Genomic DNA, 20,466 nt, shown 5'->3' with positions numbered 1-20,466 from the left:
CTCCTGTTGTCTCTTTATTTTTAGTTTCATGAAGTTGCGGCTCAACCGTCTCCGCGATCAGGCAGATGTTTGACCAAACGTCTAACATTAGAGGAAAGGAGAAACTCAAACCGTACATCGGGTTGTGTGTTTCGTAATGTTTTGGTGCTGACAAACGGATACGGTCCCCTTATTTAAGTACAGCCGTGTTATAAACGCAAGGAAAAACTGGGGAAGAGTTCATCTGAAATCACTCCGTCAATGTAATTCTTAGACCTATTTGTGCAATAGAAGAACAGATGTTTGAAATGATTTTCTTTTTTGTATTAGCAATAGCAACTCCCAAAACACATTGTGCAGAAGGTTCCTGTTCAATCTAAATCTACATTTTTACCCTCCCAGTCTCCGGTTTTCGAAGTTCACAGTCAGCACTTTATTCCTGTAAGGAAGGACAGACGGACAGATGGGTTGCTGATTGGTATGACTGATGATGGACGGACTGTGGAGAAAGCTTGACCAATAGATGGACAAACACTTCAGGGAGTGTCTTATTATTTTTTTGTCTTTCCTTACTTATTCAAAACTAGAAAATATTTTAATTTCTAGACTCTTGCTTCCAGCAATATCTTTCTTGCCAAATAAACCCGAGTGGGGACGATATTGTTGTCCTTGACAACAGGTTAGGGGTTTGGACTTGTGGGTAAGAAACCCTTAGATTTCTAATGGGATTTTGTTATGCAACAGATTGGATCGCTCTTTGCGATGGAGAGGACTGAGTGTGTGACTGATTACATAAACGTCTGTGTGGACAACAACATCCCCACCAGGACAGCGAGACGCATCCATAATAACAAACCCTGGATCACCAGTGAACTAAAGAAACTGTTAACGAAATAAAAGCCTTCAAGGAGCAAGACAGTGAGTTATTGAGGAGCATGCAGAAGCAGCTTAATGTCAAGATTAGAGTGAGCAAGGAGATGTATAGGAGGAAGATAGAAAATAAACTGCAATGGAACAATATCAGAGATGTGTGGTCAGGGAGGAAGAAGATCACAGGCTTCAAGCAAAAGGAGGATCGGATAGATGGAAGTATGGACAGAGCAAATGAGCTGAACATCTTCAACAGATTTAGTTCAGGAAAAAGCTCCTGAAAGTCCAAAGAGACACAGATGGACGACTCAACATGTGACCACAGTCTATGGGACTGAATGTCTCACAGACAACATTAAGCATTCACTCAAATGCTGGGAGAAAACAATACATATGATGCATTTATATTAGACCTGTAGTAGTTTGTTGCCTTCACTTTGATGAATCAGATATTAGGTCTTAGACTGAAACTGTACATTTTGTGGACATATATGGTGAAATATTGGATTGTGCTGAATCTACACCCTGAAGATAAAACCTTAAAAAAAATAAAAAAAGTGTATATATATATATATATATATATATATATATATACACATATACAGTACAGACCAAAAGTTTGGACACACCTTTTAATTCAATGAGTTTCCTTTATTTTCATGACTATTGACATTGTAGATTCACACTGAAGGCATCAAAACTATGAATAACACATGTGGAAATATGCACTAAACAAAAAAGTGTAAAACAACTGAAAATAGCCCTTATATTCTAGTTTCTTCAAAGTAGCAACCTTTTGCTGTGATCACTGCTTTGCACACACTCTGCATTTTCTTGATGAGCTTCAAGAGGTAGTCACCTGAAATGGTTTTCACTTCATAGGTCAACCTGCCCTGTCAGGTTAATAAGTGGGATTTCTTGCCTTATAAATAGTCATGAAAATAAAGAAAACCCATTGAATTAGAAGGTGTGTCCAAACTTTTGGCCTGTACTGTATATATAAATTTAATATATTTTTATTTTAAAAAATTAAAATATTTTAAAAATATTTTAATAAAAAAATAAAATACATTAAATATTTACTAAAATTGAATGTATTTTATATATGTAATTAATTAATATTTAATTAATTAAACATTAATTAATTAAATATTAATTAATTGTATTTAATTAAATATTAAAATTAAATATTAAATTTTAAAATATATATATATTTATCTATTTAATAAAAAATAAATAAAACCTCAAGATGCCTAAAGCACCTGATAACATCAAAAACTCGAACGGATTTGTGAGTCAAGGAAACAATTTTTTTTTTAACCTGGAAAATTCAAGTGAGCTCATTTAAATCACGTTATGTAACCCGTATGTTTACAGCGCAAAGAAAAGCAGGTCACCAAACATGTTTTTGTTCTCGGCGTGTTTCCAGGAAAGTCTGACGAGGAACACCGCGGCAGGTGTGCCTCTTCACTAGCAGCACACCAGAAATAGCCTTATCAACGCTTATTTGAGAGTAAATCCCATAGTAGCAAATGTTACTTCCCCACCGGTGTGTAAATCCACAGCGGATGTCTCCTCCCCCTCCCACCCAACTGCTTTATCTCATCCTTCTTAAAAAACTGCCATCTGAGGTCAAACATGATCTTTAATCACATGAATACTTTTAAATAAGGACTCCTGAGAGCACACTGATTACATGTACAGTTAATGTAAGAATAAAGCAGCTGCATGAAGACCTCCCATTCACTCCTAGTTCACATTCAGCATCTAATGGATTTGGGGCCTTGCTCTGATTTGGAAAACCGGCACAACGCCACAAAACAAAGTCAGCTGGTGTCAATTCCTTGATTTCTACGTCTGTCAGTTTTCACTTTCCTTCAACTATACGCAAGGAGGGTTGACACAGCTTCGTGGCGCCCGGCGCACACGTCCAGATCATCATCCCGCTGGACATCACTGGCGTTAAGAGACGGCTAGAAGAGTGCAAATGTCAGTTCGGGGTCGTTTCTGCGGGTTTGGTCCATTAACGGCTTCGAATATTCAACACCCTCGTCCCAATAGCCGATGGATACACACCCAGTCTTAGAAAAAGTTCATAGCTTCGAAGGAGTCACAGGAACGACAGACAAGTATTATTGCTACCGAACAGCTGAAAGAGAGTGTTTAGTTTAATGTCCGCGGGGTTTTTGCTCTGGATTCAGAGCTCCGCCTGTTTGCAGATGACGTTGTCCTCTTCATTTTCGGAAGAACTTCAGGTAGACCACGGCACCCAGAATGCCCAGCTCCATCAGAATGATGACGGCCAACAGCAGCTTGTTCGTCATCAGGCTAGAGGACGGGAAGGAAGCACACAAAGAGAAACTCTTGAGTTTCATTGTCGATGAACATCTACGAAGGAAAACATAAGAATGAAGAAGAACTCCATGATCACAGTGGTTATTGATGACTGATGTGAAGTCTCAAGCTTGGGATGTAACCGTACTTTGTTTTCTGTGGAGGCGTTAGAATTATTTTGTCCAAGAATATCCTTCAGATTCAAGTAAAATGAAACTTTGACTAATATTCAATCTGATAAGTAGATTTTTTACAAATTAAAGTGAGTAAGCAAGAAGAAAATTATTAGCTGAATCATCCGTCGAAACTGAAACAGTTTCTCTAGACGAGTGTTACTGGATTCAAATTACAATATAGTTCAGGTATAGTAACTTTACTAAGGTGGAGAAGTATAAACAGTCGTAATGGAAAATATCTTACAACTTTTTTACATGCTGGTAGACAAGCGTAACAATGTCCTAAAAAGTGATTTTTTATTTCAGCAGAATAATCTAGTTTACAAAAAAGGTTTAATTTGATCATTTCTATTTAGAAGGTGGACATTTTTGTCTACTAGTGTGTCTGAAGATTTCTGTGTAGTTTTTGATCATTATCCTGCAGTAACCATTTTTATTTTTGTTAGGAGAAAATGAACATTACGGTAAGATCTTTTCATTTTTCATTTTCAGATATCCTCTCTTTGTTTAACACCAAACCATCCCGGAGTGTTTGTTTGTTTGTTGTTCTGTTTGGGATTCTCGCTACGAACTGCGGCAAGACGTTTGTTGCGATTCCATTTTTTAAACAGCTGTTGTTTATCTGACTGTACATATGCACAGGATAAAGCAAGTAGCTCATTTGTTTTATCCCTTCTCTAACACAGCTGCCTTATTTGCATGGCAGTTTCACCCACTTTTTTTTTTACCATTTTGAAGAGTTGCTCACAAAACTCATCATTTTTATATCAGAGGGGGAAAAAAGGACATCGTGCTTCAGTTCTTCTAATTTCCAGGATTCTCTTATCGGCTTAAAAAAACAAAGGTAAAAATGAGAGGAAACTGAAAAGCAATCTATGTCAGTAAAAGATGAATTTATGTTAAGGTTGCTTTAAGCGTCATTATAAGTGGTGATATTAACTGGAGAGTTAATCTGCGTGGTGTTACTCACCGTCGTGACATGGAGCGAAGGATTTTTCTACTCCGGCTGAGGTTCTCTCCTGTATTCATCAGCTGAACGGAGAAAAACCAAAACACATTTTAAATAACATACATTTAACGTGTCGTTGTCTAGCAACAACATCACAGTCAGTTTCTCCTCTACGATCATGCACTCATTGCCGCCTAGCAATGCATGAATGCCACCTTTAAACTGAAACCACATCTGACCAATCGTCTACTCACTCTGTCTCTGGTCCGGTCCAGCTGCTCCCTCTGCTCTCCCAGCTCCTCGATAATATCCGTGCCGATCTGATCCGTCTCCGCGGCGATGCGCTGGCTTCGCTCGATGCTCTGGCTGGCGTTGTTCAGGTACTCTGTTCCCTGGAGTAAAAGAGCTCTCTGGGACTGCAGGTGTGTCTGCAGAGGTAGACCAAAGTGGCATCGTCAAAACGGGGTGAATTAGATTCAATTTGGACAAAAAAAAAAAAAGATCCGAAAGTGAGTGTTTTTGATTAGGTACGTATCGTGGGAATTTTGATGCTCACACTTTGTTGATTTTCAGATGAGAAAACGCTCGGATGGCTTCCCTGGACTGTCTGCGACGAGGAGCTGAACCCTTGCGCCGAGGTTTTCATGTCCCTCTGCAGCTTGCCGAGATCCCTGCGGTAGAGGCGCAGCTTTGCACTCATCGCGTTTCTGTATGAAGAAGGAGCTCCACGCAACTCCTCTTCCATGCCTTGTAACTGGAGCAAAAAATAAGAAAAAAAAAAGATGAGCAATGCCACCAAACAAAAGAAGTTCTGACTCTCTAGACCGCATGTGTCAAACTCAAAGCCCCGGGGCCAAATCTGGCCCGCCGTAGCTTTTTATGTGGCCCCCTAGACTCCAAATTACATAAATAATTCCCTCCAGTTTTTTACAAACCTACAAAATTCACACCAAAATCAACAAATCTCCACATTTTTCTTTCTGATTTTACTGCAAATTCTCTTAAAATTGGTTAAAAACGTTGAGTAATAAAGAGTCACATTTAACATCGTAATTTTAGTGCAAACATTGTAAAAATTCCAAACATTTCTAAATTGGCAACACAGAATGTGCAATTTTGATTAAAAAAAATAAATCACTAAAACAATCACAAAATCCTGAAGGAACAGCTGTTTATTGATATTTTAACAATTTAATTGGTTTTATTAATGTATTGTGGCACAACGGGCCTTTTTAGAACATTCAGATTGTTGATACGGCCCAAAATAAAAATTAGTTTGACACCGCTGCTCTAGACGATTAAGCCATCCTACTCTGTAGCTGCAAGGTTTCTAATTTAAAGGGGCAGGACATTTTCAGTGTTCAAAAGAAGTATTGACGCCCCACTTTTACAAATATTGTTGCTTTGAAAACACAAATATTGGATTTGACTGGCATTAATGAAATATGTTAACACCAAATAGGGCATTTTTGTGAAATGCTACTTGGGTTTTGATAAAAATGTTAAAAAAAAAAACTGTGGAAGGTCTTTGTATTCATTCCCCTTCACTCTAAATACAATTCACTGCAACCGATTAACTGAGTAAGTAATGACGGCAGTTCTAAAGAAGCTGATCAGAGTTAATGAGAAGATGGATTGAGTTAAATTAGGGCTGCACACCGCAAAATTTTTGTTGAATATTGACAGCGAAATTGTGAATTATAAATAGATCATAATTCTTAAAGCGTAAAACACTGTATTCTCAAAAATAACTTAAAAAAATACAGGAAATGTCTTTCTCAAACTTTATCGAGACCCCCCACTCCCCCCCCCCCAAAAAAAGACTTGCGGCTGACATCGAAAGAAGGCTCTAGAAAGCATTGGCCCAAATGGACAGAATAAAAATGCACTCCACACTTTCCAGATTTCTATTACACATTCATTTCCTTCTACCTTACAGTTATGCACCGCTTTGTGTTGGTCTATCAAATAAAATCCCAATAAGTACGTTGAAGTTGTTGGTTCATAAATGACAGATTGTCTCGAAAGTAACTGCTTATGGGGGGGGGAAAAGCATACAATTCAAATTTTATCAAAGATAAAGAGACATGTCTCCAATTTACTGCATTTAAAAGGTAAACAGACAGTAACTCACCACTTCCTCAGCCTCTCCCTGTCTCTCATCAAATGTCCTCACCAGCTTCTTCCTCTCCTCTGCATTTGAGACAGCATAAATTCAACGCTCACAGCACAGAATATCTTTTAAATGAATTATGCCAGCTGGGTGTTTACAGTGTTTACCTCCGTGGCTTGTCAAAGCCCTCTCCGGAATTAGCTTCAGCTCGTCATACAGCGACCTGTACATCTCATGCAGCTTCTCAAACTCTTCTGACGACATTTTGACTTTAAACCAAAGTCCGCTGGGCTTATTAAGAGACTCCGGCTTTTCAAACAAGACAACAACAATTACGTGCGCAAGTAAATCTGACAGTTTTGCTTTGGCTATAATCAGAACCCCGAGACTCTTCCGCATGATTGGCCCGCGCGACTCGTAGCGCCTTGAACTTCTCAACAAAAATCTAAATGTTATGTGGTTATGTGTTAAATATGGCGAATTTCAAATTTTATATTGCTGATAGCTTTTAATATAAATGTAATAATAAATGCTGTTAAATTGTAGCGTGAAAGAACTGAGGTTTTTTTGTTTTAATCAGGCACTGACGCGGGCAACCGTTGTGAAAATCTTTGGGAAGTGTAGTTTTCTAGAAAGTGTAGGTTTATCACAGTATTTCCTCCTTTCCCCCTTTTGTTTATGCTAAAGTAAATATGACATTTATAGAATGTCGATATAAATTAAAAATTAAACCTTCAAACAATGGCGTTTTAAAGTTTAAACTTAAATAATGGATACGTTATTTTTATTACTATGATTCAGAATTTGTTAGAAGTTAGTGGAGCTTGACGCTGCCTTTGTCAATTATTTACAAGTGAAGTTAATTAAAGGTAATGGGTAATGATGTTATTAACTGAGAATAAAATGCAATGTTTTTATTCATTCTTTTTCTTTTAGAATACAGTACAGAAGAACAGAATCTAAACAACCTAGATGTACGCAGTACTTATTGTGCCAATAGAAAGTCTTTATTTTTAGACTAAAAGTAGTCCATATATTTAGAAACAAAATAAATGAAATAAAAAACAAATCTACATTTATTTACCAATGTGCAAGATGATTATCCATAATTCATAATCAGTTATTATTACCAAGAAAGATAACTAAATCACTTTCTTACTTTGTGTGTGTATATATATATCTGCATATAGTTAATGTAAAGACTGTAGTTATGTTGGGTTCCTTACCTTTAACATTAATTATGTATCTTAGAAGTTGTTATTAAAATGTGATGGTCATAATTTACTTCACACACACATTTCTTTTTTTAAAACCTGGCCTTAAAAACTACAATCCCAGGATCCCGTTCGCATCGTGAGTCCGTTTCCCTCCCGTCTCGCTTCTGCTTTGACATCAGCTGTTCTGCCTACACACATCAGCTGCATCTTCTAGAAGGGGACAGCCAGGCTCAGAGATCTGCGGCGTGATGTTTGTCTTATTAATTATCGCGGGCCTCGGAGTGGTGACGCTTCTGGTGATTTTATTCGCTCCACATATACGGTAAGTACCTTTTATCCTCATGCGAATCCACGTTTCTGGCCAGATTATGCTTTGTTTGACCAGATATCGCATTGCATTGATGTAATTAGTACTACATTGTCCATTTGTCCCCGTTAGCCAATTTCTCTTCTGCGTTTGAATGTAACTGGGGTTTTTTTTGTTTAGTTTTTTATTTAAATGTACGATTTCTAAGTTTGCTGCACAATGAAGGAATGTGGGAGCTGGAAATCAATGAAACGGATTGACGGAGTGTTTGCACGGAGGTGATCCGGCGGTCTTCCGTCTGAGCTGCTCGGGCCTATCAGGAGGCTGCGCGTGGGAGGAGTTATATCTGTATGCCTCACTCCGACACGCTATTGGTTGCGGGTCGGTGCCGCTCTGTGGCGTGGGTCACACGGCTCGAAGCTCGGCGTTGTTCGGCCAAGTTTCGCGATGAATAATTAACCCGTCCGACTCAAATGTTCGTCCCCTGACGAGGTTAGGATTCAAACTGTGGCTCTACAGGGACGTGACGAGCCGCTCTGTGTTTCCAAACAGAAGATATGCAGCAGGAGCCGTGTGCAAATCCACAGCACGTCTGGATGGGAAGACGGTGCTCATCACCGGGGCCAACACAGGGATCGGGAAAGAGACCGCCCTGGACCTGGCAGTGCGAGGTGGGCTTATATTTGGGGGTCCATTTGACCGAATTCTGAAAAGTAAAAATATTTGTAAAAAAAACAAACTAGAATTGCATCTTGTACACCTACTAAACAATACAACATTTGTTAAAGGGGCAGGATTGTGTGAAATCGACTCTTTTGAGCGTTACATCATGTTATGATGTACAAACAAATCAAAAACATACCTGGGAGCGTTGCCTTAATTCTTTAATGCATGTTTGAGGAATCCTCTAGTCTCCTGTGGGAACCATTCAGCTGTGCAAAACGTTTGGGTGGAGACGAAGTTTCTACGCTTCTAGGTTTCCGCCTCACAGAGCTCCCCTTCCCCTCGATTCCACCACTTAGCTCCTTCAGACTAGCCAGCAGCAATTGGCAAACATCCGATGGAACTGCACATCTGCTGAGCTCGGTATACGTTCTACTTGTCAGTGAAATGCTGGTTTAAAAACTCCTGAAGGCGGAGTTTCAGAAAGAGCAGGAGCTTCTTAAAGAGACAGAAACCTAATTTCAAGGCGTTAAATTACAAAGCAAAGTTTCTTTTAAATTATGTGTGACATATAGACTTTTTATAACTGGAATGTAACACAGTAACTTGATTGTTCTCTATAATGGCCCCATACGTATGAAAACACATAATACTGCCCCTTTAATCCCGCCTGACATTACTCAGAGTGAAGTCCATGTGGTTTGGTTCTCAATTACATTATATTCATTCTGACTCTTTCAAATCATTTTTCTGCCTCTCTTCTCTTGAACCTCTCAGGTGCTCGGGTGATAATGGCGTGCCGAAACGTGGAGAAGGGCGAGGAGGCCGCCGCCAGTATACGAGCCGCGTACTCGGAAGCCAAAGTGGAAGTGCGAGAGCTGGATTTGGCAGACACCTGCTCCATACGAGCGTTCGCTCAGAAATTTCTGAGAGGCGAGTGAAGCGGCGGCGTCACAGCTCACAAGTAGCTGGAATTTGTTGTCATTTAACGTAACGTTTTTCCGTTTTGTTTCTCTTTTTGTTCAGAGGTCAACCACCTTCATATACTCATCAACAATGCCGGAGTGATGATGTGTCCCTACACGAAAACAGTCGACGGCTTTGAGATGCATATCGGAGTCAATCATTTAGGTAGGTCCAAAACAGAAACATGTTGGAGTCACAAATTCATCCGCAGAGGTACAGGTTTCAAGAGGAAACTGTCCCGTACGATTTTGCATCAAAGTAAAATTAAATAAATCTGGATCCATTTATTGGCCCGCCTCTAGATTCTGTTACAGGCAAACATCAAAAATGTCTTATTGAGAAATCAGGACTGGCCAAAATGTGTATCGTCGTTTTCAAAACTGACTTTTGAAATTGGCTAAAAAAAAACACTGATGGAAAAATTTGTAGTCATTTGTCTTCCTATTAAAGGAGCTATACAATTGATTGTGCAATTTTATAGCACAAGCAAGTAACTATGCTACCTTCAGTTGTTATAAAAATGCTATATATTCAAAGAAATTTTACTTCCTGATTTAACGCCTTGAAATTGGGCATGTGTCTCTTTAAGACAGTCCTGCTCTTCCTGAAGCTCCGCCTTCAGGAAGTCATCATAACATGGCTCCTCTATTAACCCCTTAACAACCTCCTTTACCAGCGTTGCACTGAGAAGTAGCTCCTCTAATGAGCTCAGCAGATGCTCAGCTCCACCAGGTGTTTGCTGATTGCTGCTGGCTAGTCTGAAGGAGCTGAGTGGGGGCGTCAGGTGAGGGTTGGGGGCTGCTCCATGTGGAAGCTGCAGCTCTGAGGAGGAACTTTGTCCTCGAAGGCGGGGCTAGGTTCATCCAGGCGTTTTGTACAGCTCAATGGTTGCCATGGAGATTAAAGGATTTCTCAAACATGTATGAAGGAATCAAAGCAACGCTCCAGGTAGGTTTTTAATGATGGAATAACATTATAACATGATTTCAAGCTAAAAAAAATTATATAGCTTAGTTAGCTTAAATAACTTTAATTATGATATATTTACCTATTTACTTGGGTAAATAAATGTTTATTGCCAGAAAACCTTCAGTGGTTATGAAATTTTAGTTAGTAAAGGTTTTATTCTGGTGTTTTTATTTTTTTTGTGTTTGAGTGTTCAACCTTGACGCTTTTTGATTTGATCCACGAACCAATACCGCGAGTTTGCAACAAAGACCCAAAGTCCTTTACCAACCACGTCGGCTTAGGTCTTGTGCATTTCCCTCAGGTCACTTCCTGTTGACGTACCTCCTGATCGGACTGCTGAGGCGCAGCGCGCCGGCCCGCGTCGTGGTGGTCTCGTCGCTGGCACACAACTTCGGCTGGATCCGTTTCCATGACCTTCACAGCCAGGGCAGCTACAACAGCGGATTAGCATACTGCCAGAGCAAACTGGCAAATGTGCTGTTTGCCAGAGAGCTGGCCCGCAGGCTAAAAGGTACACAGACGGTCAAACACGTGGGAGAACGGACAGATGACCTCTACATTCAGGGGGGAAAACCAAAAAGTTAGAATGGGGATGCTTAAAAGAAATAACTTAAAGTGACTAAAATAAATAAAATAATGCTTCGTATAGGTTTCAGTAAATGGGTACAAATTACATATTTTTTTCCAGGAAAAATGTTAGATGAATGCCATAGGCTGAACTGAAACAAAAAACAAACAGATGCATTTGGGGGGGGAAAAAAACTTTTGGGTTTTGTTGCGTCTGATCTGAATTTAACAAGGAAACTTCATCAGAGGCGACGCAATTCAAATTCCTCCCACTGTAATTTACTGAAAGTCACAGTTTGTGAAATAAAACTAATTTTCCTTCATTCTGATTTAGATTGTGTTCATTTAATCTCGACGGTTCGGCGGGAGGAGCAACCGATCGAGTTAAACTCGAGCTGAATGCCATCAACTTTTGGTGGGGGGAAAAAAAGCATTTTTTAACCCAAAACTTCAACTTAAACTGTAATTCTTACTTATATGAAAAGCAAAACAACAACAAAAAAAGCAAAACATATTAAAAAGCTGAAAAAAAAATTAATAGTGCACAAATGGGATTTTTTATTGAAGGTAAGGAGAAAAAGTGAGCTTTCAAACACAAGGCTTCTTGGTTTAATTTCCATGGAGGAAAAAGTGAACATATTTTTAAAAAGAAAAACAAATGATAGCTGTAAGTTGTCATGAAATAGCTCCCCATTTTAATATTTGAATGACTGAAACAGAACAAAGATCGCAAAAGCAGCTCAAGGCCAGAACCTGCATAAAAATCACCAGGTGAATCTCAATGCTGTGAACGCTTTGCAGCCTTCACAGTAAAGGTTTCCCTCCGCAGAAGGAGAAATCTTTTCAGTTCCCGTTTAGAAAATACAAAATATCTTTCAGTTACAGGTTTTGAATTTGAATAAATGATCTGCCGCCATTTCGCCTTCCCAGGCACCAGTGTGACGGTGAACTCGGTCCACCCGGGCACGGTGAACTCCGACCTGACCCGACACTCGACCCTCATGATGATACTGTTCACCGTCTTCTCCGTGTTCCTGAAGACGCCGCTGGAAGGAGCACAGACCAGCGTGTACTGCGCTGTGGCCGAGGAGCTCCACTCGGTGTCCGGGAAACACTTCAGGTAGGAGACGGACAAAACCTCCTTATAAAAACAAAAACCCGTCTGTTAATGGGACGGTGCTCTTTTCTGAATTATTCATCGGAGAGAAGAAGCGCCCGGAAAGAAATGTGGACATAATGCTGCAAAAGCCGGTCTGTAATTTGTTCTCGCCTCCTGTATTATTAAAGAACGGAGCATCGGGCGAGAAACTAAAAATAGGGAAAACTTGCCTTCTCAGCTGTAGAAAACCACAGCAAGTGACTATTTCACGTTTTCCGTGTAGAACAGTAAAACCTAGCTTAATATCACAACAGCTGGGCTCATTTTAAAGCTGTAATCTGAATGTAAATGGGGGCCAATAGTGAAGCTCTGCACTGGTTTCATCTACATTAATTGTCAAAACTAGGAGTAGGTGGATGAAATCCCTGTAATATTAAGATTTATTTAGCTATTAAATCTATTTTTATATAAGTAGTTCAGGAACTGTTTTTAATTTTGCCAATAAACTTTGTTTACAGAGCAGATTTTAGATGTAATAATTAAAAAAAAATTCCAGATTTTGTCACAATCTTGAATTATTCCATAGATCCAAATTGGTCTGTTTTGTGTGTCAGGATGAATAAACGAGTTCCAAGTCGCCTCCTGGCATTCTGACTTGGAAACCCAAAGTCAATATCCAACATAGGGCCAGGGGATAAATTAATTTTGAATCAATTAATTTAATTTCCTGTTTTTCCAAGATTTAATTTTCGGGGGGGAAAAAAAATGGATTTTTGTCACCAATTCATTCCTTCGTTTTGCCCAGTTCAGAGTGATGTTAGCGACCCAAGAACGGCCATCTTTTCTTTTTCTACATGCGCATTTTGCAACTTTTATTTCTATTTATTCTGACTTTGAAGTCAACTTCCAGAAGAAACGACTGAAAAAGAAAAGTTTTTGACGATATTTTCTGTCATTTGTGTTTTAATATTTTTTAATAAAAAGAAATGGGGGGAAATAGCTTAAAATCTGACATCAAATTTGATTTTAAAAATCCCTGGAGATTTTATTTTTAAACCATATCGCCCAATTCCTAATCCAATGTGGCTGCTGAGCATATAGGATGTAGTCAAAGTTGCAGAAATAAACGGCTTATATGGAGTTTTTATGTTTGGTGTCACATTAAACCGGAGGCAGACATTATACCATACAACCTCATCCTTCACAATTCTCAAATTCTGACCTGGAAAAATACTCGCCAAAGCTGAAATCAGCAACCATCCAACATGGCTGCCATCCAACATGGCTGTCATCCAACATGGCTGCCATCCAACATGGCTGCCATCCAACATGGCTGCCTCGTGTTTAAAACATAGTAAACATTGGAGGAGTCGACCGTTTATTCTGCTGTTTTTCCAATTATTTTCCTTATGAGACAAAATCAAAACAAGATGCATATCATAATGAAACAGTATGGGATTAATAGTTTGATTTGTTACATTTATTTAGTTTTAATCACACAAATGTAGGATTAATATTTGCGTGATTAAAAAACCCCCACATAAATCACATATGTGTGATTTAAATCTTTTAGGTCAAAATCTAAAATAATTTTGACCTTTTATTTAATATTTTTAAAATAATCTAAATGAAGTATTAGTAGTTTTAATTACAATTAAAATTTGTGTAGTTGTGCCATTTTAACCTTGGTTGTTTTTAGCTAGACAGTTTGAGCGTTGTCCAGGGACAACAGATGAAAAGTAGCATTTTGGCTAATTCTGGCACATTTACCAAAATTTACCATTTACCGGATAAAATAAAATTAAATTACATAGAAGGGTGGGATTTAAAAAAAAAATACAGATTAGCAACATTCTGCTCAGATCAATTAGGGTTTGGACGGTCAGTTTCTAGAAAGCCGTGCAACAAAGTCGGAATGAATGAACGGGAGCAGCTGGGGGCGACTCATGCTGTTATTAGCTCTTACATAATAACGGTGCGGGCCTTTCTGCTCCGGTTTCAGCGACTGCGCCCCCGCCTTCGTCGCTCCTCAGGGGAGAAGTGAGGAGACAGCCAGCAAACTGTGGGACGTCAGCTGCGAGCTTCTGGGCATCGACTGGGACTGAGTCCTCCTCTTCGCAACGCTCACATTTCTCAGGCTTCCTCGGAGTCCCTCACAGTTCTGTTCTTGTTTTTTCTTTTTCACATTTTTATTTCGATGTTCCGTACTGGAACATCGAAAGCTTTTCTTTCCGGTACGTTCCATAGGAAGTAAAACAATGTGAAGTTTTTTTTTTTGGTGAAATAAGATGCAGTAACGTTGGGTGTTTTGGTGCTCTGCTGCAGCTCGATAGACCAGAACCAGTCTACTGTATCGACGGTTCATATCTTAGGACTCTATTTTCATAACACAATGCGAATACAGCAAATGGCAAAAAAAAAAATTAAAAACGAACTTGATCTGTTTGTAATGCTGTTGCCGTACGATTAGCCGTCAATGCAGGGTAAAAAGACCAGCATCTTTTTCATTCTCATCGGATTTCATGTTCATTTCTTAGGAATTTGCAGTTCAATAGTTCAACTCTTGTGCCAACTTTCTTAAAAAAACAAAAAAAGTCAAAAACAGGGATTATATTTTACACTCACGTTTGTTAGCGTGACCCATAAGTGTATCGTTTTCTTCTTTATTTTAAGAGGTAAGAAATTTCTTTTCCCCTTTTCTAGTGTCCCGATTGGCACATTTCCTCAGATTTAATGATCTCCCAACTTAACGTTTTCGTTCACGTTCGTAGTTGCCGAGAGTTTACATTCTCTGTTTTATACAAGTCGAAACATGCCTTTTACGAAACTGACATTCATAGTAAGAGTTGAATGTTTACATTTTATGTAAATAAAGAGAAACATTACAACGGGGGTGCTTGTGCGGATCTTGGAATCTCAACCTGTCTCGACATTTCAGGCATTCCAGGCGTTCCGTATGAAACAGCTGGTTGCTACGTGACCCAGGGCTGTTTGGCTCTGCAAAAGGAAAATTCAAGATGGAATGCTAATTACAGGATTGCCTTTTATTCATTCAGGACTGCGTCTTGGAGGTAGACGGGTCACACACCTCAACTGTTTGGATTATTTGTGTAAAGGTATGTGTGTTTGTAGCGTATATAAAAAGAGATGGAGGGCACTGAACCCCCACACATAAAGTTGAAACGAATTGGATAAACAACACAGATAACCTGTGACAAAAGTTTAACTCCTTTGCCTTCTCCCAGTACTGTGGGAACGCACCACTCAGTTGGAAACAACCAATCAGAGATAGGCGGAGGGTTTTAGCGCTGTCGATAACTCTTGCGCTCCTCTCCTCCCTCCAACTCTTTGCTAAGCTACAGCTGATTCACCACAACAGAGTCTGCCACTAATGCTAAGGCTAGTTAGTACAGGGCATTACAATGGCAGATAAACAGTTTTTCTGTTGTTTTTCCACCATTGGCGCATTGTGGAGCATACAGGAGGTTGATTGACAGCGCTAAGACCCTCCTCCTTGCTCTGATTGGTTGGTTTTGACCAGGAGTGATGCATTTCATTTTTGCAGAACGCAATGGTAGCACAGGGAGAAGGTGGAGGAGCTCAATTTTTCACATATTATCTGTCATATTATACTGTCAAGACATGGTGACAGTTTTAATAAATGTGGAAAAAACCATTTTTGTAAAAGTTACATACTGCAGGTTGAAGTGAAGTATTTAATTATTGAAAACAAAACCAGTTAGTTTTTCCTACAAGCAGAAATTCTCTGATTAGAAACATAATCAGATACATTTAAAAATAAAGGCTATAAAAAAACACTTTTATTCTTCCAGTATCTATCTTTCTTTTTTTTTGCAAGATGTGTGTGGCTGTATTTGAAATTAAAATGACAAACACCAGAAATAAACATCTCAACAAAAAAATATATATATCAATAATTATGATTTTATTTCACAATTGACAAACAGAGCACAAAATCATTAGTCCCTGCATTTTTTTTAAAGCAGTTACTGCATTACGTATTTCATGATATTTTTCTTTTTTCCCCTAAATATTCGTTTCAGTATAAAGTGCGGCAGTGATGGGACACAACAGTCGAAGTTGAGTAGGGATAGAGTGCAGCTTCGCTCAAAATGGTTTCATTTGTTCCTCAATAATTACTACAGGAAGATTCGTCGCCAGGTTAGTGCAGAGACACGCAAGGCAAAGAGGCAACAACATCTCCACCGCCTGACGGTGCTTCTTCAAACATGTGACACATTTAATGTGACTCTAAAAGTTATACCTGGAACCTGTTGGTTCAGGAATACAAAAACAAATTCAGGTTATGTGACTCTGTGTGTGTTTTTTTTTTTTTACTCAATGTTACAAATTCGTCTGATCTACCTTAAGGACAGACAACAACAAAAAAACTAGGAGTCTGACTAAGCAACAGTGTTTCTGATCTCATAAACGAAGTGGATCCCTTCCTGCATCCCACCTGAAATTTAAACAATTAAAATGTTCTTAAATGCCCTGAAATATAATTATTTCTTTGTACAACTGCTTTAAAAGGATAGTTTGGGATATTTGAAGTGGGGTTTGGCTAAAAAAAAAATAAATCAGAAGCTCGTAATATCTTTCCTCCAGCAGATAACTTTTCATCCACATTAGAGAGTACAAGAGGCTAAAGCTAATGGCTAACCCAAGGAGAACTAAGACCAGCATAGTTGAGATTCTTTAAATGGTTCCATCACGTGCCTTCACAAGAAAATGGATAAGTTTATTTTCTTGTCAAACAACTACTGTGTTGCTACCCTGATGCTCAGTCACCTTTGGCTGCTGTTTCATAACAATGAATGATATACAGCTGCTACCGTCAAAACAAGTAACTGTAAAATGGTGGTGGGGAAAAATGTACACAGTCTCTGGAGAAGATGGAGACATTTAATATCTGCTAATGTTTGAACTGTTTCCCCAGAAATAACATTTTCAGGTTTGAATCGTTCTGAACTGCAGATAAAATAGACGACTCGGCTGGCTAGCTGTTAGCCTTCCATCACTGATTTCTGCATTGTTTTCCAACCTCACTTACTATGATGTTATATGTGTCTACTGCCAGTGAGGGAACCATTATTGATTACTTTATAGGAACCCTCCTGTTTCTGTTTAAAGAACTCAAATTTAGCTTAATTATTCTAGCTAAAAATGAGCTTAATTAACTTATTTTAGAAACTTCTACCCCTCCTCAGATAATTATTTTCAGAATCAATGGAGGCTGGAGACGATGTGTCAATGACGATGAAAAAAACAGTGGTAAAGTAAAAACGATTCCTGGTCCAAGTACTGCATTGAGGCTAGTATTTTTTTAAATTTGCCATTTTTCACTTAATCTCTATAATAGATTGGTTAGTGCGACTGGAAAAACACATTCTGGTTTCATTGCATGTTTCACACTGGAAAATGCAATGCAAAGTGAACTGTGCTCTGCTTCCTGCCTCCGCGTACCGTGTGAATAAGATCCGAATACCAACCTGTCAACGGTTTAAAGGTTCCTAAAACAATGTTTGGGTAAACAAGTGTGAATTTTTTGATACTGGAATTTAAGCTAACAAGTTAGCCATTAGCTATAACCTCCACGTCCAACTAATCTGGATAACGAGAGCGATCTGCTGTATCTAGGATATAACCTCCTCACGTTGCTTCAAACATCCTGCACTATCCTTTTCAAAGAAACAATCACTGAAAATGTGTTCTGTACACGTAAACTACGTCTCTGGGATAGCAACGAGAATATCTGTTAGGTATGTAACATTTTGACAAAGAACATTGAAAGTGGACAAACCAAAACATACAGACATTAATATCGTTAATAGAAAAAAAAAGAAAGAAAGAAAAAAAAATGGTAACATTTATCAAGGGTCAGTTTCGGATTTCTTTTCTCTTTAGGCTGAGGTAGGAAACAAACACACACCAATGCAAAGCAGCATGCGTTTCGGTCAAGTACCGTCCTTTTAAAATACCGTACCGATGAAAAGCAACGTCGTCTTTCGAGAATCGGCACAGCGGTGATTCACAGCTTTACCGCGGAAGGAACGATACTTGCGTAACAAAAGGTTTTCCAACAGGTTCTACCGTAAACACAGGGCTAGCGCTGGTTTAGCGCTAGTGTTTGCTAGCGCCAACTTACAGCACACACTTTTTGAGAAGTAAAAACTGATTCTCAAGAGTTTCACATCTGAGAAACCAATGCTACGATTTTGTGTAAAATGTTCTGAAATTAAAGGGGAAAAAAATACTTGTCAGTTATATTAGTTTTAGAAAGAATTACTGCATAATGCCAACATGATGCACAGATGTGTCCTCTTTGGTTGTAGGGGAACACCACAATTATTTCAAATGAAAGTATTTGTTCACATAAAATCTAAAAATATGTTTTGTGGCTTCTGCAGGAAGTTGAAATATTTCCCTCGTCAGCAGACTCAGCTTGGGGTTTTGAACTAAGCCCTATAAGTTTGTGCAACGCATGTAATTACCAGGGTAGGATTGCTACGATCACGCTAAAGGAGGAAGATCGATTCCTTACGGTTGTGGTGGGTAGAAACAACATGTCAGTGGGGAGATTTAAGTCGGCAGACGCTGAGGCCCACGTCGCTGTGTTTTAAACACGTAGTGTGCGGATCGCGACTCCTTTTGCTTCAGAGTCTTCCCTTCTTTACCTTGCGGTGGGCCGGCTCTGACGCGGCGGGGGGGATCTGCTGTGCTCCGAGAGCCACTGGCGGCAGATGTTCTGCATCACCGAGTCCTGCGCTCCTTCAGCCGCTTGCAGGACGTCCTGGACCAACGGGCCCGCCCGGCCCGGGTCCAGCTTCACGGCCAGCAGGTACGCCGGCCTCAGTTTACTGCACATCAGGAAGGCTTTGATCTGAGACAGAAAAGTTTCAGATGCATGCAATTAAAATTGAACAGATTTTTCTTCTGTTTTTCCCTTTACTGAAGTTCATGAAAGACTGCTTAGTGCAATGAAAGCAGAACAAACACCAGTCTACCTTGGTTTCTATGCTCTTTATCTCCATGACGAGGATTTCCAGCTCCTTGGCCTGAACCAAAACAAAGGTGAGAATCAGCCTGTCCAGACGGACTGCATGTCACAGTTTGTCCTGCAGCTTCCTTCTAGTGATTTCTGCCACTTACATCAGCCGGCCCCTTATCGGCTACAGACACACAGCTGAGGATGAGGGCGTCGCAGTCGCTCCTGGTGGCGGTGCCCGACTCGCCCACGCATTTGAGGAGCTGCTTCACGGCGCCGTACTGCCTCTGCCGGACAAGCCGGTGCCCCGCCTTGACGTAGACGGCCTGCGCCTCCAGCTGGAAGTCCTGCGAGGGCAGGAGGGGAAAGGGAAGAGAGGAAGTCGAATAAAAATTTAAAATACTCACTGTGACCGGAGCTCGAAAGAGTAGCGGCTTAACTTGTACCTGTATGACTCTGTACGCGATGCCGAACCCTTCCTCTACGTTTTTTCCTCCAAGCATCACCTGTGACACAAGTGAAAAAAAACCCATGTGATTCCAGAGTTCATTTGTTCACAAATCCTTTGTCTTGTAAAAACATCATAAAACATTAACTTTTTCCAACTTTAATGTAAGGTCTGGGGGATTTTATGAGGTAGGAAAATAAAAGACAAGTGGTTTTTGATTTTTGCCATTTTGCCTCACTAAATAATTATGGAAGGCATTTGTATTAGGTCCCCTATTTACTGTAATACCCCAAAATAAAATCCAGAGCTGACAGTTTCCTTAATTAGTCAGCACATTAGTAAACTCTGCTGACCTGTGACTTAATCTCAGTATGAATCCAGATGTCCTTTCTCAGAGGTCTATCTCTCTATTTTAATAAGCATTCTCCATCGTGAGTAAGGAACACAATAGAGCAGACGGATAAAAGTTGTGGAAAAGTTCAATTTAAAAACCGATATCACTGGCAACCCCTCTCGAAAAATGCTGCCAATACAAAGGCAAACAGAGACATCTTCGATAACGAAGACATAAATTTAAATAAATTAATTAAAAAAATTTTTTTTTAGCTGTGCCTCCCTAAACGTTTTACTGGCCTGGACACCCATAGTCAGCAGGATGATACCGTCAAAGCTACAATTAAAATGGTCTAGTCAAAGTCCAGACCTCAATCAGGTTGAGCAGCAAGACTCGAAAGTTGTTGTTTTCAAGGCAACTCTTGAGCTATTTTGTCTCATGACCTTTAAAGCTGCTAGAGAAACGC

At 39.6% G+C, this 20,466-nt stretch overlaps 3 protein-coding genes and 1 long non-coding RNA gene across 5 annotated transcripts in view; 2 read left to right on the top strand and 2 right to left on the bottom strand.

The window, feature by feature from the left end:
• Positions 1-2,476: 2,476 nt before the first annotated feature.
• vti1b (vesicle transport through interaction with t-SNAREs 1B) lies at positions 2,477-6,826 on the bottom strand. The gene is made up of 6 exons (XM_032546368.1): positions 6,589-6,826; positions 6,443-6,501; positions 4,865-5,062; positions 4,563-4,736; positions 4,330-4,391; positions 2,477-3,177 (listed from the first exon to the last, which is right to left on the bottom strand). Exons 1-6 carry the CDS (start codon positions 6,818-6,820, stop codon positions 3,084-3,086), a joined length of 819 nt encoding a protein of 272 aa, XP_032402259.1. The 5' UTR covers positions 6,821-6,826; the 3' UTR covers positions 2,477-3,083.
• Positions 6,827-7,797: 971 nt separating this feature from the next.
• rdh12 (retinol dehydrogenase 12) lies at positions 7,798-16,027 on the top strand. 2 transcript variants are annotated; one of them, XM_032546367.1, is made up of 7 exons: positions 7,798-7,960; positions 8,501-8,616; positions 9,386-9,541; positions 9,635-9,739; positions 10,845-11,054; positions 12,041-12,230; positions 14,212-16,027. In XM_032546367.1, the coding sequence occupies exons 1-7, from the start codon at positions 7,887-7,889 to the stop codon at positions 14,312-14,314; spliced, it is 954 nt and encodes a 317-aa protein (XP_032402258.1). In that variant the 5' UTR covers positions 7,798-7,886; the 3' UTR covers positions 14,315-16,027. The 2 variants fall into 2 exon arrangements, with proteins under 2 accessions (XP_032402258.1, XP_032402257.1); XM_032546366.1 differs by having other exon boundaries at positions 7,799-7,960; positions 8,498-8,616.
• Positions 16,028-16,134: 107 nt separating this feature from the next.
• The window catches only part of zfyve26 (zinc finger, FYVE domain containing 26), a 38,461-nt gene continuing 34,129 nt past the window's right edge, over positions 16,135-20,466 (bottom strand). The window contains exons 40-43 of the mRNA XM_032546365.1: positions 19,665-19,724; positions 19,383-19,565; positions 19,238-19,288; positions 16,135-19,113 (exon numbers count right to left, since the gene is read on the bottom strand). Coding sequence (XP_032402256.1) covers positions 18,904-19,113; positions 19,238-19,288; positions 19,383-19,565; positions 19,665-19,724 — 504 coding nt within the window. The 3' untranslated portion in view covers positions 16,135-18,903. The remainder of the gene's footprint in view (positions 19,114-19,237; positions 19,289-19,382; positions 19,566-19,664; positions 19,725-20,466) is intronic.
• Positions 19,120-20,009, top strand: LOC116708504 (uncharacterized). The gene is made up of 2 exons (XR_004336696.1): positions 19,120-19,304; positions 19,388-20,009. It is a non-coding gene; the product is annotated as an uncharacterized LOC116708504 (long non-coding RNA).

The sequence above is a fragment of the Xiphophorus hellerii genome, chromosome 19 (assembly GCF_003331165.1).
Source record: "Xiphophorus hellerii strain 12219 chromosome 19, Xiphophorus_hellerii-4.1, whole genome shotgun sequence".
In the NCBI taxonomy this organism is placed as follows: domain Eukaryota; kingdom Metazoa; phylum Chordata; class Actinopteri; order Cyprinodontiformes; family Poeciliidae; genus Xiphophorus; species Xiphophorus hellerii.
This window is presented reverse-complemented; position numbering and strand designations above follow the sequence as displayed.

What these genes read in the sequence shown, in the direction of transcription:
- vti1b (XM_032546368.1), bottom strand. Translation starts at nt 6,820, where the DNA reads ATGCGGAAGAGTCTCGGGGTTCTGATTATAGCCAAAGCAAAACTGTCA. An exon ending in GGCTTTGACAAGCCACGGAG is followed by an intron (nt 6,502 to 6,588) that starts GTAAACACTGTA and finishes TCTCAAATGCAG; the next exon opens with AGGAGAGGAAGAAGCTGGTG. An exon ending in CATCTGAAAATCAACAAAGT is followed by an intron (nt 4,737 to 4,864) that starts GTGAGCATCAAA and finishes CTACCTCTGCAG; the next exon opens with ACACACCTGCAGTCCCAGAG.
- rdh12 (XM_032546366.1), top strand. Translation starts at nt 7,887, where the DNA reads ATGTTTGTCTTATTAATTATCGCGGGCCTCGGAGTGGTGACGCTTCTG. An exon ending in CGCTCAGAAATTTCTGAGAG is followed by an intron (nt 9,542 to 9,634) that starts GCGAGTGAAGCG and finishes CTTTTTGTTCAG; the next exon opens with AGGTCAACCACCTTCATATA. An exon ending in GTGTCCGGGAAACACTTCAG is followed by an intron (nt 12,231 to 14,211) that starts GTAGGAGACGGA and finishes CTCCGGTTTCAG; the next exon opens with CGACTGCGCCCCCGCCTTCG.